The sequence below is a fragment of the Thalassophryne amazonica genome, chromosome 15 (assembly GCF_902500255.1).
Source record: "Thalassophryne amazonica chromosome 15, fThaAma1.1, whole genome shotgun sequence".
In the NCBI taxonomy this organism is placed as follows: domain Eukaryota; kingdom Metazoa; phylum Chordata; class Actinopteri; order Batrachoidiformes; family Batrachoididae; genus Thalassophryne; species Thalassophryne amazonica.
This window is the reverse complement of record NC_047117.1, coordinates 71,788,266-71,814,658: the sequence shown is the minus strand read 5'-3', so window position 1 is coordinate 71,814,658 and position 26,393 is coordinate 71,788,266. Positions and strand designations below refer to the sequence as shown.

Here is a 26,393-nt window from a genome sequence, read left to right as displayed (position 1 = left end):
CCTCAAACTGGGTCCCGCAGAGGCGGAAGGACCGCTGAAATCAGCCGTCATCCAGACGCAGTTCCTGTAGCAAATAATGATAGTCCCTGAATTGGGAACGTCTCATGACGTTTGTCAGCTTTCCACAACAACTCGCTCCGTGTGATAAAGGTCCGTCATGTTAACTTGACTGACAACCGGAGCCAGCGAGCGGAATGGAACGCTCCTCCTATTGATGACGCCACCGGGGTGAATTTTCGCAGCAAAAGCAGAGGACACACCGGGCGAAGTAGGCGCGTCCGTAGCCACGCCACCCCCGTGAATTTGTAGCGTCTGAGCGCACCGGTGTGAACGCGGCATAAGACCTTTCTTGACATTCCAGCGTAGGAAACACAAGTGGGTTTCCAGTCTTAATGGCACTGGTGTAACAAAGAACAGGTGGGAGCCACACGGTGCCATTATGCAGTGTTAAGATTCCACACATCATGTACTGGGCAAATTGCTTTGAGGAATTGTTTCGTCTTTGGAACCATTATACATCAGAGCAGTGAGCCCATGGACTATATTCAACGACGCACTGAGAGGGCAGAATCTATGATTGTTCAATACTTGTGTCAACCGGATGTTGGCTTGTGTTGTGGAGTTGCTTAAGTTCCTTCATCACCAAGGAAAGGTTTACAGACTCTGACTTTGTTGATGATGTTGTGATCTTTGCAGAATCAATGGATGTCCTGTCCGGGTTTATGATACTCCTGGATCAAGACTAAGATCTAAGCTTTCAATGACTTCCTGGGTTTGTTAGTCAGACTAAGCGGTGAAAGCGTGAAACCTGGAGAGACATTTGATTACTTCAACTGTTTCATTCATTTCTCTGGGTCCTCTGCCTTTGAGACTGACAGTCTTAAAGTGGGTATCACTAGTAAATAAAATGTGAAATGAGCTGGCTATTCAAAATAAATACAGAATTCTGAACACTGATGTATTTCGTTTTAATTTTGGTGCCATATGCCCAGAGAATTAAGTCCATAAACATGGGGAAATCAACATGATTTCACCTGCCTTTGATAACACTCAGAAACCTTAAGCTGTGAGGAATATGAATTTGGTGACATCATCTCAGGTTCTTCCCCTAAAATGAATGGGGGGAAATGTAATTTGTTTTACAGTACGAAATCAGTGCTTTTTGTGGTTAAAATCTGTATTTTGCAAGGATGTCATCACATGTCTATTATTGCTTATTCGGTGGACAGATTTTCCAAAGATACTCTTTTGAGGAAAAAGTGAGACATTTTTTTTATAGTATTTTTATCGTACAACTTGGACAAAGAGCAGTAAGGGAAGCCCAGCACAGCGTGAGAATGGTCTTCAAAGCATGATGGATCTAACCACAGATTTTTATACTTTCCTTTCGTGTGCCCAGGAGAAAATCCTTAAAGCTTTTTTCCTCTCCCGAAAGTGTAGATCCGGCTGTGTTTGTGATTTCTTTTGACCCCATACTGATACGCTGGCAATATCACCCAAGTCATCCAGAGGCATACAGTTTTAAACTTATGGTTAAAATTTTAACCAAACTAATTTCAGACAAGTTATTTAAATTAACGTCATGTCTGAAGTTTTATAAAGTAAAACTATTAGATATATGTTTTAGTTTTAAAGTAATGCACTAATTTTGAAGGTTTTAGTGTGGACATAATCAATCAACAATCAATCAACATTTATTTATAAAGCGCTTTACAGCACCGACTGGTGTCCAAAGTGCTTAACATTAAAAACACAAATTTACAAAAATAAAACACATATAAAATAAAATTTTAAAACAACACATAAAAAAAGAACATAAAAATAACAGAACATGTCACCTCCCCACTAAGTGTTAAAGCCAGTTTAAATAAATAAGTCTTTAACTTAGATTTAAAAAGTGCTAGGTCAGGAATAGTACGTAACTCAAGAGGTAGCTCATTCCACAGTCTGGGGCCACCTACCGTGAAAGCATGATCACCCCAGCGTTTATATCTTGACCTTGGATCATCTAAGTAAAGCTGGCCAGACGTCCTTAATGTCCTACTGTGGGTGCGCAAAGTTAAAATTTCAGACAAGTAGGGAGGTGCAAGGCCATAAATAGCTTTAAAACAAACATTAAAATTTTAAAATCAATTCTAAAACGAACTGGAAGCCAGTGGAGTGAGTACAGGACGGGCGTAATATGCTCACATCTAAAAGTGTTTGTCAAATGATGAGGAGCAGCATTCTGCACCAACTGGAGACGTGCAAGAGACGACTGATTAATGCCCGAATAAAGTGCATTACAATAAGTCTGGAGCTGATGAAAGCATGAATGGCCGTCTCAAGATCACGTCTACTGAGAAAGTGCTTTATTTTAGCCAAAAGGCGAAGTTGGAAAAAACTAGCTTTGACAACAGAATTTATCTGTTGATCGAACCTCAAACAGCTGTCAAATATCACTCCCAAATTCTTGACAGCTGGTTTTACATAGTTAGCCAAAGCACCAAAATTTGGTGTTACCACATTTGGTATGCCAGTGCGCCTCAAACACCATGATCTCAGTTTTACACATCATTCAGGTAAAGGAAGTTTTGGGACAGCCACTGCTTTACATCACGAATACAATTAAATAATTATGACAAAGCATCACTCCCATTAGTCCTCACAGGCAGATAGATTTGCAGATCATCTGCATAACAATGAAGGACAGGTTGTGCTGGGTTATAATTGACCCCAATGGCAGAATGTACAAAGAAAACAGAATCGGCCCAAGGACAGATCCCTGCGGCACTCCACAGTACAGAGGAGCAGTTGATGAGGAAAGGTCCCCAATCATAACAGAAAAGCTCCTTTCAGCCAAATATGATCTAAACCACTTAAGTGCAGTACCATGAATGCCAATAAAATGTTCCAACCGGGAAATAAGTACTGTGTGATCCACAGTATCAAAGGCTGCTGTGTGGTCCAACAGAACCAGCACAGCAGGATTCCCTGCATCCACCGACAGAGTAATATCATTATGAACTTTTAAAAGTGCTGACTCAGTGCTGTGTCGCGATCTAAACCCAGACTGGAATTTTTCAAGGATGAGATTGTCTTCTAAAAATGATTGTAACTGTAAAAGACAACCTTGTCTAAAACTTAGATAGAAATGGCAGATGAGACACAGGTCTAAAATTGGATAAAACTGATGAGGTCAGGTGAGGTTTTTTAAGAAGAGGTCGAACCACAGCATGTTTAAAAGCAGCTGGAACAGACCCTGATCTAAGACAGAGCATGATAAAAGTTAGGAGACCTGCCCCAACAGTATTAAAAACCTCCTTCAGCACCTTAGCTGGAACAACATCAAAAGGACAACTTTGTAGATTTTATGTGTTTTACAACATCAGCGAGAGATGCAAAAGAAATGGGCTCAAACTGTTCGAGCACAGCAGAATGTGCACGAGGAGCAGACAACTCAACATTACAGCTCTGATCAGCGTTCTGTCTGACTGATGAAAACCTTATCAATAAAAACTGAAGAAACTCCTCACAGGTTGTGGTTGTAGCGTCCATCAAACAGAGGTGTGTGGATTTACAACTGAGTTTATAGTCTGAAATAACACACTGGGACGATGACAACTGCTCGAAATAATATGAGAACAGATATTGTGCTTTTTGCCTCCTTCACAGCCTTCTGATAGTCAGTTAGACTGTCCCTCAGAAAACCCAGAGACACCTGTAGTTTGTCCTTTTTCCATTTTCTCTCCGCCCGTCTGCAGCGTTGCCTGAGGCACGGGTCGTGGCATTTAACCAGGGGTCGGATTTTGATTTCCTGGATTTGCAGCGCATCGGGCAACAGAGTCCAAAATTACTGTGCATGTAGAGTGGAAAGAAGAGAGGATGTATCTGGGAGTAATGGAGAAACCAGTCCCATTCATGGCATAAAACAGAGTCCATGAAGGCAGCAGCAAAGTCCCCCCGCTGTCGAGGAGGTGACCAAACGGCGGCGACAGACAGGAACAAGTGGCTTACTAGCAGATGGAGGAGCAATAATTCAAAAATAACAGGAACGTGATCTGAAATAGCAATGTCTGATATGTCCTTAAGTGAAACTGAGAGCCCAAAAGAAATAACCAGGTCCAAGGTATGTCCAAGATTATGTGTTGGTCCATCCACAACTTGTGTTAGACCAAAAGAGTTCAGGAGGCTTTTAAAATCATCAGCCAGCTGATTAGAAGGACAACAGATATGAATATTAAAATCACCACAGACCAAAAATGTGTCATATTTTGGGATAAAATCTGCCAGAAACTCAGAAAACTCCTGAATAAAATCCTTATTAAATTTTGGTGGACGAATAAACACAGCACAGAGCACAGGACAGTCGAACTCCATCACAAACAACTGAAGTTCAAAAGTGGAGTAGACATTAGAAGATAAAAATCGGCATTTAAAACCGTCTTTAAAAACCGTGGCCACACCACCGCCTCGACCTGATGCTCGCGGGGAGCTGAAAAATGAGCAGCCGGGGGGGAGGAGCTCAGAAAAGGCGCTATCTTCATCTGGTTTCAACCAGGTCTCCGTTAACAGGAGAAAGTCCAGATCACGACTGGAGAAAAAGTCATTCAAAATGAAAGTCTTACTTGTGAGTGACCTTGTGTTGATGAGCGCCACAACGGACTGAGCGCACGTTCAGTCTGCTGGGAGACACGACTGAGCGGGCGCAGGTTCTCCTGCACGCAGCCACGACTGCAGCTCCTCACAGGATGGCAATGCAGAAGTGGAGACCCGGCACCCCGGACAACCGGCCGGAGCCACCGATAGCGAAAAGTCAGGGAACGCTGCACGTCGTAGCCGTCATATGGTGTGAAGAATCCGGCTATGAATTGTCGTGGAGCATGTTTGCAGGAAACAGCCAGGCACACTCTGAGCTGAACATGGACTCCTCCTCTCTTCCCACGTCCTCTGCGACGCAGACGCTGAGGCAACAACGCCAAGCAGCCGCGTAGAAAGTCTGGTACGGACGCTAAGACAGGCGGTGTGGCAGCCGCGTCCCTGGCCGTCCCCCGAGCCATGAACAGCGAAATTCTCCAGCGAAGCCCGTAACGCTGATAAGAGTCTGGCGATCATACACCAGGAGCGTGACACTTCCATGCAACAAAGTGTAAAACAATAAAAACGACACCTAAAAGAAGCCGTGCTGACGGCAGGCCACTGTCTTCACAAAGTGCATTATGGTAATCTCAGTACATTCACAATAGGTGAATGCATTTGAGACGCTCTGATCAGGCTCCACACGGACAACAGCATTAAACCTTTGTATATTGTGCCTAAAACTCTCGTGAATATATTCTCTGGGTTTATAGACGTGTTTTTGTGATTTGTTTTTATGTAAAAATGCCAGAAGCTCAGGTTGCTTCTCCATTATTTTCAAATGGAATCATTGTGAACTGCAATCGCTTCCTGTTTGCTCTTTAACATCCTGCTTGTGTCAAACACTGTCTGTCGTCTTTGTTCCAGAGTAATATATATAAAAGATGTCTGAAATTCAGTTTGCGGTTATTAAATTCCACGCATTTTAAACATAGAAGACGCGGACTATTTATTTGGAATATTTGTTTTGGCAAGTTTTCACGGTCTCCACCTCCATCTACTGGCCAGTAGTGTTCATGGCAGTGATTCGCCCTAAGTACTGATATATCTCATAATCCTTTGTGCACCAGAGAGTTGTTGCAGCCTCTTGCTGCAGCTGATGAAAAGAAATAAAAATGTAGATTTTGGCTGTATAATGTTCATTTACAATTGTCGTCTTGTTTTCTCTCTGTGCTGTTTAAACCGCAGCAACTGTCTGGCGCGCAAAGGATTATGGGTTAGGGCCTGAGCATCTGGGCGCCAGTAGATGGCAGCGTTCTATTTATTTTGACCTCGGTTATATCAGACGGTTGTCTAATCACAACTTGACTTTTGGCTTTTGCAAATGGCTTTTTTTTTTCCACAAATAAAAAAAGGCATATTTTACAAAAGCACATTTATACATAAAGACCAACACACACCTCACATTAACATGTTGGTTTTTACATAGAATGAATGAGGCAACCAGTCAGTGTTAGCGGAGGCTCATTTTACCCATAATCCCTTTGGCATCTGTCTGTGTTTTTTAGCGGAGGCTCATTTTACCCATAATCCCTTTGGCATCTGTCTGTGTTTGTTACAAAACTTCAGAATTAGTGCATTATTTAAAATGAAAAGATATGTGTTATATTTTAACTTTGTACAAATGACAGAATTGACATTAATGGAATTATATTATCCGGATTAATTTGCATTACAAATCAAACCCATAAGTCAAAACTGCTTTATTTTCCAAGACCTCTGCCCCACCGCGGCACTGCTACATGCTGTTAAGGAATAATGACATTTTGTGTGTGTGTGTGTGTTTTTTATATATATATGAGGTCTGTTAGAAAAGTATCCGACCTTTTTATTTTTTCAAAAACCATATGGATTTGAATCACGTGTGATTGCATCAGCCAAGCTTGAACCTTCGTGCGCATGCATGAGTTTTTTCACGCCTATCGGTTGCGTCATTCGCCTGTGAGCAGGCTTTGTGTGAGTAGTGGTCCACCCCTCTCGTCGGATTTTTATTGCGAATAAATGTCTGAACGATTTGGAGCTTTGCTGCATCATTTTTTTTTTTCCAGAAACTGTGAGAGACCTCCAGGTGGTAACCATTTGGAAAATTCAAATGACTTTGAGGGACGATTTTATGGGGATTACACAGATTAAGGAGTGCTCCAGCCGGTTTAAAGACCTCCCACAGCATCTGAGAGCGTGTCGCGCTCCGAGCGCCGATCGACAGGCTGAAACCCCGCTGAAACAACCAGATCATTTCCAACGTTAAGGCTTTGCTGACCCGGGACATCGTCTGACTTACACAAAAATGGCAGGAGACGTGGACATCAGTACTTTTTCGGCACAATTCAACTGTTACAGGAGTTTTTTTCATGGAAAGAAAAGCGGACGGATGCGGCACAAAACCACCTCTGTGTTGGTCTCACAGGACGGTTTGAGATGGCTGTCGGTGGGTATTCAGTTGTGACTAACCGAGAAATTGTGGATGAACCTGGACATGCCAGAACATGTCCTGTGAGGCTTCATCACGGCGTTGCTTTGCGCCATGCAGCACCGCCGCGACGCGCGGAATTCCTCCGCTCCTCTTTCCATGACAAAAACTCCTGTAACAGTGGAATGTGCCGTTCATTTCCAAACTGGACGCTGTGTTTTATCCGGGACGTCCTCTGACAAGCACAGGAATTGCGGAAGACGTGGACATCAGCACTTTTTCAGCACATTGAGACAGACGTGCGGAGGAATTCTGCGTGTCGCGGTGGAGCCGCATGGCGCAAAGCAACGCCGTGATGAAGCCTCACAGGACATGTTCTGGCATGTCCAGGCACATCCACAATTTCTCGGTTAGTCACACGACTGAAAACCCACCGACAGCCGTCTGAAAGCCATCTCAAAGCCGTCCTCCAACACGGAGGTGGTTTTGTGCCGCACCATGAGCGGCACGGTGGCGCATCTGTCCGCTTTTCTTTCCATGAAAAATACTACTGTAACAGTGTACCGAAAAAGTACTGATGTCCACGTCTCCTGCCATTTTTTGTGTAAGTCAGACAACATCCCAAAGCCTTAACGTTGGAAATGATCTGATTGTTTCAGCGGGGTTTCAGCCTGTCGATCGGCGCTCGGAGTGCGGCGCGCTCTCAGCAGCTGTGGGCAGTCTTTAAACCGGCTGGAGCACTCCTTAATCTGTGTAATCCCCATAAAACCGTCCCTCAAAGCCATTTGAATTTTCCGAATGGTTACCCCCTGGAGGTCTCTCACAGTTTCTGGAAAAAATTGATGCAGCAAAGCTCAAAATCGTTCAGACATTTATTCGCAATAAAAATCCGACGAGAGGGGTGGACCACTGCTCACACAAAGCCTGCTCACAGGCAAATGACGCAACCAACAGGCGTGGAAAAACTCATGCATGTGCACGAAGGTTCAAGCTTGGCTGATGCAATCACACGTGATTCAAATCCATATGGTTTTTGAAAAAAATAAAAAGGTCGGATACTCTCAACTGCTTCACTGCTGCAAAATATGTAGTAAACAGGAGCTTCCAGCAGTGGGCAGGGCACACAAAGACAGAAGTGCTGACTTACTGTTTGGGTTTGTGGGCGCCTTTGATGCTACCAGAAGCGACTTTGGTGTTAAAACTCAAAATCAGCTTGTTGCAAGTGTACCAGAGTCCGGAAACAATACTGAAAGCTATCGGTTATCGGCTAGCTGTAGCTTCTGATAATTTTTTGAGTAGTTTATCGGTTTAGCTTTATAAAAGACAACTTTTCAGTTAGCTGATTAGCTGTTATCGAAGCTAACTTTTTGGTTAGCTGTGCCCACCACTGTGTGTGTGTTATTATTTCTTTCTATATTGTAAAACAAGTCCCTTCAGCTGCTCCCTTGGTTGCACTTTGGGTCGCCAAAGCAACTCCAAGGTGGATCTGCTTGTTGAATTGACACACGTTTGATGCCAGATGCCCTTCCTGATGCACCCCACATTACATGAAGAAATGTGGCAGGGGTGGGGTTTGAACCGGGAAACTTCCGCACTGAAACCAAGTGCACTAACCACTTGGAATTTCAGGCTGACGACAGACCCATGTCTCTCTTACTTAAACAAACCTTTTTATGTGTGTGCTTTTACTGTACACAGTTATGAAAATAATCAAAATCAGTTGTTGTGATGATGGTCTAAAAACCAACCACGCTCATCCTTAAGAGTCTTTCACGCCGTGCAAGCCGTGCGATCATTGTGCCGCATTCAGTCAAGTTTTTTGCAAAAGTGAACACGGCAACAACACACCTGGATGCGCAGAGTTCTACGTCACTATCTGGCTTTTTGAGTGAGTAATCTGAAAATGAAACGTGATGCTACTACAACCCTCAACAGTAAAATATTTATCGTCTATTGTTAGTTTAGCCTTTAGCTGCAGAATCAATCACTCAGTTGAGCTGAGTGAACGTCTTATATTTGTAAAACGATTCATCTATTTTTTATTTTTATCAAATAAATCTACAAAATAGTTTTTTACTGTTACTGCTGTGCCTACAAGAACAGTCTCAACTTTACGTAAGTGTCTCCAAAAACTCCACCAAGAGATCAAAACTCTGGAGGAGACCTTCATTTGGTTTAATGTCCTGAGGGTCCAGTTCACCTGTTGTCTCTGAAAACCAACACCTGCTGCTGCACTTCAGATAAAACAAAGACGCTTTAAAGAGCAACTATTTTATTACTTCTTTATGTTAAATGAATGAATCATTAAACATGTCCATGAAGTCAAAGTTCAGTCAGTCAGATACTTGCACAGGTAAAAGAATCCCTGCCCCCATTGTGCATAATTTCAAAGCATTCACAATCACTAGAATAGTCAAATTCATATTGTAGAAAATACTCCGTCCTGATAACAACATAGTTGATGAGGATGTAATTAAATGTTGTAATGACTAAATAAAAAAATGATTTCATCATGAGGTTTATGTCACATTTAGAAATCCTAATTAATGGACACGTTGCAGTCATTGTTACATCATTTCCTGTTGTGTTTATAATAAATATTTATATTTACAGTCTTTTTTTCCTGGTTGAAATGCAGATATGAATGAATGAATCTACCAGACTTAATGTACTTTTCATGCTATTTTGTCTAAAAATATATGTCCAAGGTTCATTATCATGTTAATCAAGAAATCATCTCACCTTAAACAACAACAGACAAGTTATGGTTTTAATTTGCAGATGAACATCAAAGATTTGGGATTTTTTTTCTTTTTCTTTAATTAAAACTATTTTAATTACAAGTTCTCTAATCTAAGAAACATTTTTTAACTTCAAAATGTACAGTAATCAGAAATTAATCTTGAGGTAAAAAAAAAACATCTGTAAGGATTTTCTTTAGTAAACTGTTGTGCATAAGTTCTGATGCTCCACTGACACATATTTCGACACTTGTTTTTTGTGTTTTGGCCTGATGCCTCAATTCTATTGGACTGTGTCTCAGCACGTAGTGGTGAATGTTGGACTTTGAGATGAACTTTTGACCACAATGAGTTTGACGTTAAGAGTTTTTTGCACGTCGCACTGTGAGGCGGCGTTTGCGCGACACTTCTCATTGTAAATAATGGGTTTTATTACAGCTCCACGCTCCGCATTTACATGCTCGGTGTGGAAAGGCCCTTTAGAAGTCTAAACTAGACCATAAGTGAATCATAATCTGTTCTGGCTGGTCAAAACAAAACAGACAACTTTACTTACATCAAAGAAATGTCCCGTCATGTTGCAGCGATAGCACTTTTTGTGCCAGTAGGCTTTCTCACTGCAGGACTCGTACAGGTGCCCAGGCAGACCACAGTTGTTGCAGTACCTGAAGGGGCACTCGCTGGCACTGTGGCCTGTTGTGCTACACAGGTGGCAGGGTGCCAATTTCTATAAACACAAAACAGTGACAGAAACACAAGGGCACAGTTTGTAGCTGTGCATACAGACTGGCTGCTGTAATTTTGTGCGCCATTGCATATAAGACAGTAAGCAGTACTGACATTAGGCTGGGGGCAGTTCTTAGACAGATGTCCAGTATTGCTGCAGTTTCTACAATGGACATTCGTATGAGTGTAATATCTGTTTGACACTCGCTGCATCGTCATCCTGGCTCCTCTGCCTTTATTAAAGATCTGAGCCTGAAACACAAACAGGTCATGGATCCTTTGCAATTTACATGATCTTTGTTGTGTAACACACAGTGGACAAATATGGATGTTTTGTACTGGCAAATTATAACTTTTAACTGTATGAAGTAGAAAAGGCTGCTGTTTGCCACTGACCTCTTTGTCCCTGTTAGAAATCAGCCAGCTGCCATCATTATCGTCATCTTCTGAGAGGAAAGACAGTGAGCATTTTAAATTAGGAACAGCACACAAACACATACACCTATAATATATGCACAGTTTCAAACATTTTAATTTATGTGATGTGCCTGTAGACTGTTTGAAATTTTCAAAAAGCTATTATCTCCCGTAGAAAATTTTGAAGCTAAGGAAGACAAATATAAGGAAAAATTTAATCATTACATCGTTACATTTCTTCCTAAGAGACAGACAGACACACAGGAAGAGAAAAAACAGAAAACAGGATCAATAAGGGCATATTCCACCACATCCCCATAACACCTCCACTACTTCACATTAGGGCTGAGTTGTCTGATTTAGGAGACACTGAAAAATAGTGGACATTATGGTTGGGTGACACCAACTTAATTAGAAAATGATGATGTCTACATGAATCACAACTAAATTAAGTTTTGTACTTTTTGTGTCATTCTTAAAATGTTCCATGTATGAAGGTGAATTATGTGCTCTACATTCTATGGACATACTAAGAATAAATCAAATATGAAGACATTTGCCTGGAAAATATGCCTCATGATGACAGTATCTCCATCCAGGCAGGCAAACTCTTCTTGGTACCTTAGATACACTTTTTTTCTAGGCACATCAGTTCCCATGGGATAAAAAAGCATTTCATCATCACTGGTTCTCAAGACCAGGCACCTAAGTGGCTCTACTCTACTCTATTCTACTCTTTTTTTTCTTTTTTTAGATATTTAGATATCTATATGTATACCTTAGTATACACTAGTAGAGTTCTACCTTAGAATTGGAATGTATTATAGAGGATGTACAGGGCTGTACAGTGCAAGCGTTTTGCTCGCATATTGCGCCTAAAATTTGATTGTGCGAGGGAAAAAAAAAACAGGTGCACGTGTGCGAGAATGTATTTCAACCCTTTCATACGCATTTTGCTCCTAAAATAAATACAGTGGTCCCTCGCTATAACGCGGTTCACCTATCACGGCCTCGCTGTTTGGCGGATTTATTTTAGTCCAATTTTGCATGCTTTTTTTTACAGTGCATTGTGTTCCGCGGCCTCATCAAGCAGCCGGTCGCGACGCTGTGAAGGGAGAGCACGCGCATTGTGTTCTGCGTGTCTGTTTATAAGAATCTTCTCACCCAGAAGAAAAAAGAACGCCAACAACTACCCATAACTGTGTTCTACACTCAGAAAAAGACACCTGCAGCGAGGTGTGAGTTAGTGGAAAAAGACGTGACAGCGCAGCGGCGCCAGGATGAAGAGGCACGATCAGAGGAACTGTGAAATACTGGCCAGTCACTATTAATAATTTCTTATGTGTCCAACCTCGTACGTTGATCGTTAAAATTAAATTTAAAAAAAAATGTTCTATTTTTATTTCTCAAACAAATGTTTGAGCCTGAAAACAGGTTGGTCTTATTTTTCTACTCAGGTTTGAACTTTGAGAGTGTTTACACACGAGAGAAAAGTGAGAAAATGTTCATGCCTGATTGAGAAAAGTGTATAAAGTGTGTAGTGAGGGGTTTACAGCTTGAAAACGTCTATAATAATTGTAAAAAATAACACTGGCCACTTTGCAGATTTCGCCTATCGCGGGCTATTTTTAGAACATAACACCCGCGATAAACGAGGGAACACTGTATATCCCATAGAGAAAACCATTCCCACATCTGTACAAATCGACAAGAGTCTACAACTTAATATTTCCTTTTTTATCCTTCCCTTGTAAAATGTGACCGAGCGGGGAAATGTAGACCTAGCGGTCTCCACCACTGAAGACCTCATGAGGATGACCCTGGAGGGGCCAGCTTTAGAGGACTTTGATCCACATCCTGCTGTGGACTGTTGGTTGAATGTAGCTAAGCGTAGCAGGCGACCTGAGTATAAAAAGTGGGACCGGGATGTTATGTGTGTGTGAGGGTTTAAAATAATACAAGAAATACACAGCAAAAAGTAATGAAATGGACAAAAGCAATGATGTAAATAACGATAGAAAAGGAAGTAAAAAAACAATGAAATAAATACAACAATAGAATCATATAAAATGTGCATGTGTGTGTGGAAAAGGTACTCTCTGTACAGTATGTGTCTCTGCGTTAATAATAAAATTGTATCAAGAAATTTCACAGTGCTCCTAAATTTTTATCTGTGCGCCTAAATTTTTTCATTTAGGAGCACCTGTGCTCCTAGTGAAAAAGCTAAGCGTACAGCCCTGATGTATCTTACTGAATTTTCATGGAAACTGGATGTTTCACTGTGCGCCGAACAGCACAATATTTCCCCACAGGACATTCAGCACATGCACAGCTCACAGACTGCTGTGTTCGTTTCAGCCCACAACATAACTTAGATGTGTAATAGAAGACTAAGAACAGATTTTGCTTTTTTTTTTGTAATTTCCAATACAAACATAATCAAAAAATGATTGCTTGCATGCCATCCTATAAATAATATGAGAAGAGTATTTTTCCTTCATCAAAACCACTCTCACTATAAAACTGAGGAAGTTATTCAGAGCCAGCAACTTTCACTGACAATGTGGACTTCAAATGGTAAGAAATGTTTTCAGAATACCTCCCTAGAAACATAACTAGGATAAAAATAACTGGAATTAACATTTAAAAAAACAGAAACCTCCTATTAAGAACTGCAATGATCTCAAATGTTGTTTCCAGTAAGGAAAGGACACACACACACTTGTGTGTGTGTGTGTGTGTGTGTGTGTGTGTGTGTGTGTGTGCGTGTGTGTGTGTGCGTGCGGACACAGCGGATGCACAGCACATCTGTATAAGTGTGGCACTAACAGCGCCCTGAGGGAGAGCACTGAATTCTCCTCAGACCTGCAGAAGTATAACTGACATGTAGAGATGGGAAGTAGACACACACACACACACACACACACACACACACACACACACACACACACACACACACACACACATGTACTCAACATAAATTATGTGTTGATATCAGTGACCCACACTGGCTCACATGCTTTCACAAACGCACACAGACACACCCACCCATCGACCCCTGCCATTAAGTGGTTGACAGTGTTTAGCCTTTGGACAAACACAGCCTTGAGCTATAATCAGATATTTCCACTTTCCTTTCCAGACCTCTCTCCTTTTCCAGATTCTCTCTATCCCATACCTGATCACTATTCCACTCAGCTCTTCTTTCTGCGCTGTCACACCCTCTCCCCTTGATTCCACCTTTCTTTTCTCATCCTTCCCTGTGTCGGTGTGCAGTTAGAGAGGGAGGATAACACCTTTCTTCACTGCCAAACAAATTAAAATGGCTACTGTTTGGCAGGGGCTTCTGTCTGTTACAACCTTCACCCTCTACATACACTAAAAGCAACAGACACGCACACATGCATGCAACCCAACATTGCTGCAAAATACTTGTGACAGATTAGGAGACTTTAATATTACAACATACAAATGAGTGCTGATGTAAACTTGCATATATACTGTAGTCTCCCTCTACTGATCAAATCCATAAAAATCCATGTGTGGTTTTGCAAAACATCACAATTTCAAATGATGTTTACACGACTGTAGTTAGACCCGCTGTGTTGTACAACTTGGAGGCACTGACAAAAAGACGAGAGCTGGAGCAGGAGCAGCAGCAGGCAGAGATTCAGCAACTTGCCTTAAGGATGACGAAGGATAGACAGGATTAGGATGGAAAATATCAGATGGACAGCACAGGTCATACAGCTTGAATATGAAGTGAGCGAGGTGAGATTGAGATTGGTTGGGCAAGTGGAGAGGAGGGATGTGGGGTATATCTTGAGAAGGATGCTGAGGATGGAGCCAAAAGCCAAGAGAATCAAAATTAGAAGCAAAATTAATATGTTGACCGAAGCCTTATAAAATCAACTTGATACACCTGAATAAACCTAGGACAAGTCATATCCCTTTTTCTAAATCTACTGTAGATACATTTTTACAAAGACAGCAAGTTCATGTAAAAACAGGGTATTCAGTTTCTCTTTGCAAACTTTTTGCTTCCATTGAGTTTTTTTTTTTTTGCTTTATATTTTAGTAATTATCACTATAAAAACATAAGGCATCTGAATGTTGTTATCAACTATTCAACATCTTATGCATATAGCTTAATAAAACAAAGTGACTGGCACATGTGTTAGATAGCTTAGGTTAAGTCCGGGAGCATGCGCTGGCACCACTTGTTGCAGCACCCACCACAACACAGAACCGCCCTTAATGGCAACCACCCAGGCAGACAACCGATCCATCACCACCCCTCAAAAGTAACCAATCTGCCGCAGCTTTAGAGACAATAATCCACAAATGCGATGTGTTCAAGAACAGCAGGTATGGCAGATGTTTTAAAAACACATTCAGGTTTATACCCAAAAATTTTAAATCAGGAGTCAAGAAATACACTTAAGCATATCTCAAAGAATTCTAACATACATTTTCAGGAATGCATTGTATCCATAGTAGCCAAGTTTCTACATGCATAATTTTTGCATTACGGGGCTTTTAGAATGTGTATAACACGAATTTCCAATTATAAAGAAAACCATATCAAATAGTAGCTTGTTGAAGCAGAAATTGCGAGGACAAACAAACAAAGACGTAGGGGGATTCCTCTCAGGAAGGCTAAGATTTGGATTAAGATCGGGGTAAGGGGAGGAGTTGAGGAATGCTGGAGTTTTGGTAAAGGCTATGGAAAAGCTCCAGGGTTTTAATGTCATTTGGCACTGTGTGTGTTGGTAGGTGGTGGAGACGAAAGAGGAGCAGTCACCAGCTAACAGACATTTTTAAGGGACGCAACAGTAAAAGTATCAGAGATTTTGTGTGTGCGCGTGTGTCTGTGTGTGCACGCGTGTGTCTAAGGCGTAAGTGACTCAACGAAAGTCATTCCCAAAGCGTCTCCCAGGGGGACTCCCCAAATAAAGAGCAGGAAGCTTTCCCTTAATCTAAGGGCCCCCCATCTAACCAACACACACGGATAAAGGGTGAAGCTTTTTGTCACGGCCGAGGAATCAAACACATGGGGTGTCGGGGTGGAGGAGAGGGTGGAGGGAAAAGAGTGGGAGGGAGCTCTGCCTGTACACTGGGTGAAAATATGCAAATGAACCTTGAGGCCCTGTTCAGAACTAAACCATCAGGGCTACCACCGTCGAGGTTAGCCTGATCTGAAAGAGTCTCAAACCGAATAAGCAGATGGCAACGGCTTCACCAAACAGCTGAAAAGACTCAAGAGAGGTCTCCGACATGTTGATTGCAACTGTTCCAATTTCAACTGAACACCGACACATTGCTCCCAGCCATCTTAGCGTTTGAAGCCCAAAATAAACAAACACAGAAGTAGAAATTGTGCTGCCCAGGAAATGTTCCTTAAAGTCATCAAATCTGAACCTCAGTCATTTGTTCGAAAACAAACACGTAAACTTAATCAAATGCATAAATGAATAAAAATGACAATGTTCAATTTTCATTCCAGTCTGGTTCTGTTTGACATATTTTTGCAAAAATAAATTAAATGTAGCAAGAGGTGAAACTATAAATCAGATGGGCAGGTTTAGGATTTGGTGACTTTCATCTTCCTTCAGTATCCTACAGAGGATATGCACTGACGTCCTCAAACCACACCCTGAGACGGTATATCTTCATGCTGGATGGGAAATGGTGGAAAGAAATCAATTGTTTAAAGCAGCTGAATGTTCCAACATTCTGCAACTTAAGAGCAAATTCCTTTTTTGTGGCAAAGCCAGCTAAGGATAGGCATATGTCAAACATTGTGTGGACTGGCCTTCAGGACCCATATTTTTTGCAGGCGTTTTCAGAGCTGCTAAACCCGAGAAATTGTGGAAGAGGTGGGCATCATTTTTCAGAGTCCAGCATGTCCTGTGAGATTTCAACACGAAGGTGCTTTTGCTCCACCGTCAGCTTTGGCACGAATTTCACCGCCACTCTTTTCATGGCAAAATCTTCTGTCACAGTGGAATGTGCCGAAAAAATGCTGATGTCCACCTCTTCTGCAATTTCTCGGATAGTCACACGACGGTCCCGCATCACCACAGCGTTCACTTTGGAAATGATCTGGTCATTTCAGCATGTTGATGGCCGACCGGAGCACGGCGCGCTCTCCACCGTTGTGCGGACGTCTTTAAACTGGTTGTACCGCTCCTTAATCAGTGTGATGGCCATAGGATCGTCACCGAAAGCCGTCCGAATCTTCCAAATGGTTTCCACCTGGCTGTCGCCCAGTTTCTAGCAAAATTTGATGCAGTGCTGCTCCAGTCATTCCGCCATTTTCCTTGCAATGAAAATCCGCCGAGAGCGCTACACACGTCCTCACAAAAAGGCTGCTTACCAGCAAATGGCGCAATCGACAGGCGTGAAAGTTCATGCATGCACACAAAGGTTCAAGGTTGGCTCACGCAAGCACACGTAATTCAAATCCATCAGGTTTTTGCAAAAAATAAAAAGGTCCGATACTTTACTAACAGACCTCGTACACTCTATATGGATGCCTGGATGAATACCTTAATACAGATTTTTCTGCGACTGATGTTAGGGTAGGACTGGGTGATTAAAATCAAATTCTGACTTTACTTACAAATTTGGCTAATAGTTGTTATGAAAATAACAACTGAGACAAAGCGTCTCTCTTACCACATTCCATTTTACAATGAAGCGTTCTGTTTGTCATATCTGACAAATCCAAGTGGCAACCTCCAGCGTGCCCCCGACGGCCACTGCTGTCAGCCCCTGCTAGGCTAGTGGATCCCCGCCAGCTGTAGTGGACTCAACGGTTTGTCCTTTCTGAGTATTTTATGACAAATATCTGAGATAATATTCTTTGCAGAGTGATTAATTGTATTAAAGAGACCATTTAAAAAGTTTGTGCTCCAGTATATCCACTGAGTGAGCTTTCAGTATTATTTAATTGGTTATGTTAGCACAAATAAGTGGGTATCGATAGCTTGGTGACAACAGCTCTGCTGATGGTGCCGAGGCAATATACTGGTCAGTGTTTTTAAATCCCACCACCCAAACCAGCCATGCTGAAAACTATTACCCAGTTCAAAAAAAATATGCATTAATCATAAATATACATGAATCATAAGCCCAAAACAAAGCTAGCTTGTGAGCCTTAGCTTCCGTGGTAACTATGCGATATTGGGGGGGCATAACTGAATTTCATTTGTCGCGCCCAAGTCATGCTAGTTTTGCACATGCCCCTCTTTACCCATTTATTGGTTGGCAGAGAGATATATTTTGATTTTTTTATTTGTTTTTCAGTTCAGTGACATTTACAATTAAGTTATATTGAAAGAAGATCCACGTTTAAATGAAAGTTAAAAATTCAGGATGTTTTGAAAATGAATGAGTAACTATGTGAAGTAACTGGTCGATTTTGGCCACTATAACAATTATGGATTTTTTTTTTTTTTTTTTTTACAGTTTTAAATTAAGCAGCCCCATGTGAAGGCCTGTTTGCTCTTGTGCATTTATTTTTCTCAGATGTCACAGAGAACACAAATGTGACATAATTCTAGACTGTAATTGCCTCTTGTATGCTGCAGTAGATTATGAATAACTTCAAATACAGTAAAACTTGCCTAAACCGTCATTGTATAAAGCAGATATTCACACTCACCGGACAAAAGCAAAAGTCCCAATGCTTTTGTACCGTTTGCCATGTAATAAACACCATATATACCAGATTTTGTATAACAGATTTTCGCTCACATCTGAAAAAACGTCCCATCCGATTGCGAAGTATATAACTCCGCGCATATACCGGACAAAGAAGTCTGGACGTGCCCAGTAACAGAGGTATGAAATGAAGTTGAGCACTGATGCTTGCTGATTTGAGGAAAGTGGGTACCATATTTCAATGATTAAAAGACCGGCCATTAATTTTTTTCAAACTCAGACCCAGCACCTACACGAGGCAGACAATTATGCAGCCTGCACGTGGTGTTAAGTTTCACACATATCCCTGGGTGTGACAAACCAATGACAGCCACTTTAGATCACAGCCCTCTGCGTGGCGAAGAGAAACCACAAAGGCTGTGATTTGTCACTTTTACGTTTTCACTCCTTCCTCTCCTGTCATATTTTAAACGTTTTTGCAGTGCGCACATCAATTACATGTCGATCATGAATCAAACACGTTTGACAGAAAAATACAGTAAATACGGTATGACCAACTTTACAACAAGTTGACAGAAAAAGATGCTCAAATGACCCGCAATTCATGCAGGAAAATAGTACGAACCGTACTGTTGGTTTGGAGTGGAGCTCGTTGAAGAACAAATTAATCCAGAAAAAGCCACTGTTCCTGTGGCAAACCGCAATAAGACGCAGCAGAGAACTTTAAAAGGGTCAGGCGCACGTTGATGTCATTGTGTGGCCAAGAGCTACGGCACTGGAGAAGCACAAATTAGGCTTTAGGATTTTATGGTACCAGTCTGCAGCTGGCTTAGAAAAAAGAGTGACTTTTTTCAGACCAGGTTTTGATCGGCCATTAAATGAGGCAGGTCCCGATTCGAGGTCAAGCACTTAATCAAGGAAATACCTAACCCTAATTGGTGTTGGGGGTTCCCCATAGATCGTTCGGCACATCCTGATGTAACTAATCCATTACATACATATAACAAATTTTGTCTGTTTTATACATATAATGGATTTGTCCAATTTATACATATAACAGATTTTGTCCGTTTTATGCATATAGCGGATTTTGATTGTAATGGACAAAATACACTGGTCCACATGAATCCATTATATGTGAGTTTTACTGCAGTAGGAAAAGGCAGCCTTTTGTACTATTGTGTTTGTGATGTAAATTACATTACAAATTATACTTTCCAATCATTTTCAATGAAATACTGTAAACATCCTGGACAAATGGACAACCCAACTTTGTTCAAACATGTTTTGTTGCACATACCGACACCCACACAGGTTACTGTGGTTAAACAGATTCCCTATTAATCCCCACAACCATGTGATGGCTCATATTTGTTTCATTTTTTTCCCTTTGGTTGTTTGATACTGCACTCTTACCCCAAGCAAACCACAAAAACTATTCAATTGGGATGAGAACTGTTTCTGTGCAGATTTTTTTTTATGCATCCAAGGACGACTGCTGCTTTCAAACCTGCCTAAACAAACCTCCCCAATGAGTCAATCCCACTTGAATCAGATTAAATTATACTAAAGAGAAACGGTGTAAAAACTTTGTTTGGTTCTGTACTCTGCTGATTCTGAGGATACACCATTCTCTCTGCCTGTAACACCTACAATGTTGCATCACTCCACTGACAAGAGAAATCCAACACAATAGCACTGATGAGGGCGCGCGAGAGACACAGAGGGAGGAAAAGATCAAGGGAGAGAAGGTGACAGATGCTACCTGTCTGTCTCACAGGTACCCTGATTAATACTAAAGGAGGAGGAGGCTGCATGCCAGTTCATCAGAGCTGCTCAACAGAACAAAACAGATGAATTGTGTGTGTTGTGTGTGTGCTTGAGTTTTGAATGTGTCCTTTCTACAACTGAGAACAGAACGGAAGTGTGCGTGTGGTTAATGAACCATGAACACCCAGCTCTTCTGGGGTAACACACACACACGCACACACACACCCCAAATGCAGCACCACAGAAGAAAAGAGAACAACCAACAATTATCTTCTCACTGGACAAGGTCCAGACTGTGTGGTTTAAGTGTGATAACAAAAAGACCAGCGCAACAGACAAACACACACACCGGCGTCTCTGCTAACATCCACCCTAATCTGTGGCTATCCACCATTTTTCTGTTATTCGTCTGAGTGTCATTTACAACCATCCTTCCCCGTCGAGACAGTTAAACAGGCATCTGAAGTAATCTAACCCCATTGTACCATGGCGTTGCCTGAACCTATTAAGGCAGTAACGCATGCACACACGCACACAAAATGAGAGAAAGACCCCCACCCACCCACCCAAACGGAGGTTATGTTTGATCTGATACAGAAGCGACAGGGCCGGATTAGCAACACTATACATAACAATGGTCAGGGTGGGTGGGAGTGTGCGGACTGTGTGTCCTTCCATTTGTGCACAACGAAAAGTGCTTCCTTTGTGACATCACCCTTTGCCCTGTGGTAGGTTAAACACACCAAAGGTCGGCTAAGTCAGATACACAAAACACAAAAAGTTTGCCACACGTTTCTGCCACAGGTAAAAACAACAACAGCCAAAAAACCCAATGGTCACAACAGCTGATGAATAAGATGAGTGAGAGAATAAGACGAGGTCAAGAGGGAGCAGATGAGGATAAACGCATGACACATTACAGCACAGCAAAACATAAAGCAGCTTAAATGCAAACCTGCTGGGCAGCAAATACCAACCAGGTCGAGGAAGATGGAGAGTTCGACCCCACTGCTATACACTCCTCACGGAGTAAAAGCAGACTGAAGGAGTGAGAGCCAATGAGGTAGAGAATGTGCAATGATATGCAGACGAACACAGAGACAGACACCATCAGTGTGCAAGTTTGCCATGCAGTGAACAGATCAATAGCTGTACAGAACCATTATAGATTAAAGCAGCAGAATTCATTTGGCTTTGTTTCATGCTTTTTCTTTGCCCATCTGCGCTGATCTCTCTGTTAGACGTGAGACGGAGCACAAGAAAAACATGCACAGGACCCATAAAATTAAAGTCGAGCAAAACTCTACAGCTCATGCAAAATCCGTATACAGTAGTGCTCAGAATAATAGTAGTGCTATGTGACTAAAAAGACTAATCCAGGTTTTGAGTATATTTCTTATTGTTACATGGGAAACAAGGTACCAGTAGATTCAGTAGATTCTCACAAATCCAACAAGACTGAGCATTCATGATATGCACACTCTTAAGGCTATGAAATTGGGCTATTAGTAAAAAAAGTAGAAAAGAGGGTGTTCACAATAATAGTAGCATCTGCTGCTGACGCTATAAACTCAAAACTATTATGTTCCAACTGCTTTTTTAGCAATCCTGTGAATCACTAAACTAGTATTTAGTTGTATAACCAGAGTTTTTCATGATTTCTTCACATCTGCGAGGCATTAATTTTGTTGGTTTGGAACCAAGATTTTGCTCGTTTACTAGTGTGCTTGGGGTCATTGTCTTGTTGAAACACCCATTTCAAGGGCATGTCCTCTTCAGCATAAGGCAACATGACCTCTTCAAGTATTTTGACATATCCAAACTGATCCATGATACCTGGTATGCGATATATAGGCCCAACACCATAGGAGAAACATGCCCATATCATGATGCTTGCACCACCATGCTTCACTGTCTTCACTGTGAACTGTGGCTTGAATTCAGAGTTTGGGGGTCGTCTCACAAACTGTCTGCGGCCCTTGGACCCAAAAAGAACAATTTTACTCTCATCAGTCCACAAAATATGCCTCCATTTCTCTTTAGGCCAGTTGATGTGTTCTTTGGCAAATTGTAACCTCTTTTGCACGTCTTTTATTTAACAGAGGGACTTTACGGGGGATTCTTGAAAATAAATTAGCTTCACACAGGCGTCTTCTAAAGGTCACAGCACTTACAGGTAACTCCAGACTGTCTTTGATCATCCTGGAGCTGACCAATGGGTGAGCCTTTGCCATTCTGGCTATTCTTCTGTCCATTTTGATGGTTGTTTTCTGTTTTCTTCCACACGTCTCTGCATTTTTGTCCATTTTAAAGCACTGGAGATCATTGTAGATGAACAGCCTATAATTTTTTGCACCTGCGTACAAGTTTTCCCCTCTCCAATCAACTATTTAATCAAACTACGCTGCTGTTCTGAAAAATGTCTTGAACGTCCCATTTTCCTCAGGCTTTCAAAGAGAAAAGCATGTTCAACAGGTGCTGGCTTCATCCTTACATAGGGGACACCTGATTCACACCTGTTTGTTTCACAAAATTGACGAACTCACTGACTGAATGCCACACTACTACAACCCCTGGTAAAAATTATGGAATCACCGGCCTCGGAGGATGTTCATTCAGTTGTTTAATTTTGTAGAAAAAAAGCAGATCACAGACATTACATAAAACTAAAGTCATTTCAAATGGCAACTTTCTGGCTTTAAGAAACACTACAAGAAATCAGGAAAAAAAATTGTGGCAGTCAGTAACGGTTACTTTTTTAGACCAAGCAGAGGGAAAAAAATATGGAATCACTCAATTCTGAGGAAAAAATTATGGAATCATGAAAAACAAAAGAACGCTCCAACACATCACTAGTATTTTGTTGCACCACCTCTGGCTTTTATAACAGCTTGCAGTCTCTGAGGCATGGACTTAATGAGTGACAAACAGTACTCTTCATCAATCTGGCTCCAACTTTCTCTGATTGCTGTTGCCAAATCAGCTTTGCAGGTTGGAGCCTTGTCATGGACCATTTTCTTCAACTTCCACCAAAGATTTTCAATTGGATTAAGATCCGGACTATTTGCAGGCCATGACATTGACCCTATGTGTCTTTTTGCAAGGAATGTTTTCACAGTTTTTGCTCTATGGCAAGATGCATTATCATCTTGAAAAATGATTTCATCATCCCCAAACATCCTTTCAATTGATGGGATAAGAAAAGTGTCCAAATGTAAAATTAAGTAAGTAAATAAGTAAGTAAGCTTTATTTATAAAGCGCCTTTCACAGACCAGGGTCACAAAGCGCTGCACATGGCATACAAAAATAATCTAAAAATAACATACGAAAACAATAAAATATAATATTAGGCTAAAAAGCTAACTTAAAGAAATGCATCTTTAGTTGCCTTCTAAAAGTATCTATACAATCCAGAGAATGAAGGGCACAGGGAAGCTCATTCCAGAGGCTAGGCGCCACCGCTTTAAAAGATCTGTCCCCGCGAGTTTTAAAACGGGTCCGAGGAACCATCAACAGATTCTGATTGGACGACCTGAGGCTCCTGGAGGAAGCATAAGGCTGGATCAGATCCCTGATGTACTCCGGTGCCTGTCCATGCAGAGCTCTAAAAGTCAATACCAGGATTTTGTAATGAATCCTGTAGGAGACAGGCAGCCAATGCAAAGTATTAAAAATAGGAGTAATATGGTCCCTCCTGCGGGTGCGGATAAGCAGGCGCGCAGCAGAATTTTGCACAACCTGCAGGCGGGCCAACTCCTTCTTATTCAGACAGGTGAAAAGACTGTTACAATAATCCAAACGCGATGAGACGAACGCATGAACAATCATCTCAAGCTCTTTTAAAGTCACCATCTTACGGAGCTTAGAGATGTTCCGAATTTGGAAAAACAGTTCTTAACCAGGTAATTTGTGTGCTGCTCCAGAGACATCCCTCCATCCAAAATCACACCCAGGTTACGCAGGCTGCTTTTGACCGTGCAACTTAGGCTACTGAGATGCTGCTTAATTCCAGGTACAGCACTATCTGGTGCTACAATCAAAGTCTCAGTCTTACTGGAATTTAACTGCAGACTATTCTCAGTGAGCCATTCCGTAATTTTGGCCAAACAATTTGTGAGAGAGCAGAGTTTCTGTGGCTCAGTTGTCTTAAAAGAGCAGTACAGCTGCAGATCATCAGCATACAAATGATAGGACACATCACTGAACTGCTGGATCAGCTTGCTGAGAGGAAGGAGATACGAGAACAAAACAGGTCCCAAGACCGATCCCTGCGGCACACTCCACAGAAGATCTGCAGATTCTGACACTGCATTGCCCACCGTCACACTAAAAGTTCTACCAGTCAGGTAAGAGGTAAACCACTCTAAAACACAACCTGACATTCCAACTTGTGCATTTATTGATGATGTAATGACAGCCATCTCCCCAGTGCCTTTACCTGACATGCAGCCCCATATCATCAATGACTGTGGAAATTTACATGTTCTCTTCAGGTAGTCATCTTTACAAATCTCATTGGAACGACACCAAACAAAAGTTCCAGCATCATCACCTTGCCCAATGCAGATTCGAGATTCGTCACTGAATATGACTTTCATCCAGTCATTCACAGTCCACGATTGCTTTTCCTTAGCCCATTGTAACCTTGTTTTTTCTGTTTAGGTGTTAATGATGGCTTTCGTTTAGCTTTTCTGTATGTAAATCCCATTTCCTTTAGGCTGTTTCTTACAGTTCGGTCACAGATGTTGACTCCAGTTTCCTCCCATTCGTTCATTTGTTTTGTTGTGCATTTTCGATTTTTGAGACATATTGCTTTAAGTTTTCTGTCTTGACGCTTTGATGTCTTCCTTGGTCTACCGGTATGTTTGCCTTTAACAACCTTCCCATGTTGTTTGTATTTGGTCCAGAGTTTAGACACACCTGACTGTGAACAACCAACATCTTTTGCAACATTGTGTGATGATTTACCCTCTTAAGAGTTTGATAATCCTCTCCTTTGTTTCAATTGACATCTCTCGTGTTGGAGCCATGATTCATGTCAGTCCACTTAGTGCAACAGCTCTCCAAGGTGTGATCACTCCTTTTTAGATGCAGACTAATGAGCAGATCTTATTTGATACAGGTGTTAGTTTTGGGGATGAAAATTTACAGGGTGATTCCATAATTTATTCCTCAGAATTGAGTGAGTCCATATTTTTTTTCCCTCTGCTTGGTCTAAAAAAGTAACCATTACTGACTGCCACAATTATTTTTCCTGATTTCTTAGTGTTTCTTAAAGCCAGAAAGTTGCCATTTGAAATGACTTTAGTTTTGGGTCATGTCTGTGATCTGCTTTTTTTCTACAAAATTAAACAACTGAATGAACATCCTCCAAGGCCAGTGATTCCATAATTATTGCCAGGGGTTGTATTATTGTGAACACCCCCTTTTCTACTTTTTTTTTTTACTAATAGCCCAATTTCATAGCCTTAAGAGTGTGCATATCATGAATGATTGGTCTTGTTGGATTTGTGAGAATCTATTTAATCTACTGGTACCTTGTTTCCAATGTAACAATAAGAAATATACTCAAAACCTAGATTAATCTTTTTAGTCACATAGCACTACTATTATTCTGAACATTACTGCATGTCCTCTTGATTTTGTTATGTGTCGGACGCAGCCCGGAGAACCGACCAGCGTTTGAAGGACCCAGTATAAGATAAGCAGAGCACAGTACAAAGGATAACAGAGTTTAATGAACATAACAGTGTTGTGAAAAAATATAAAAGTGCGCGGTCTGGCGTGGTGGTTTTGCGGTGCACTCCCAGCAGCGCCAACGGTCCGGAGCCAGAACCAACCCGGACCCAAGGACCCCGCCGACACCCCCCAGGTGGCCGCGACAAACCGAGTCTGTGAAAGAAGGAATCATTATGAGTCCACACTCAACACACAGAGAGAACGCTCAAAGGTGCACAAACAGCAAACACTTCCTGGCTTAATTACTAATCAGCTTCCCACCCTGCAGGCATGGAACATCCAGTTCACAAAACTCCACTGCAGA

The 26,393-nt window shown here is 41.6% G+C and overlaps 1 protein-coding gene across 2 annotated transcripts in view; it reads right to left on the bottom strand.

The window, feature by feature from the left end:
* zcchc7 (zinc finger, CCHC domain containing 7) overlaps positions 1-26,393 on the bottom strand; it is a 111,703-nt gene that overhangs the window by 45,842 nt on the left and 39,468 nt on the right. The window contains exons 4-7 of one of the 2 annotated variants that reach the window (XM_034188102.1): positions 25,286-25,291; positions 10,891-10,940; positions 10,609-10,746; positions 10,325-10,495 (exon numbers count right to left, since the gene is read on the bottom strand). In XM_034188102.1, coding sequence (XP_034043993.1) covers positions 10,325-10,495; positions 10,609-10,746; positions 10,891-10,940; positions 25,286-25,291 — 365 coding nt within the window. The remainder of the gene's footprint in view (positions 1-10,324; positions 10,496-10,608; positions 10,747-10,890; positions 10,941-25,285; positions 25,292-26,393) is intronic. The other variant, XM_034188103.1, reaches the window with a different exon arrangement.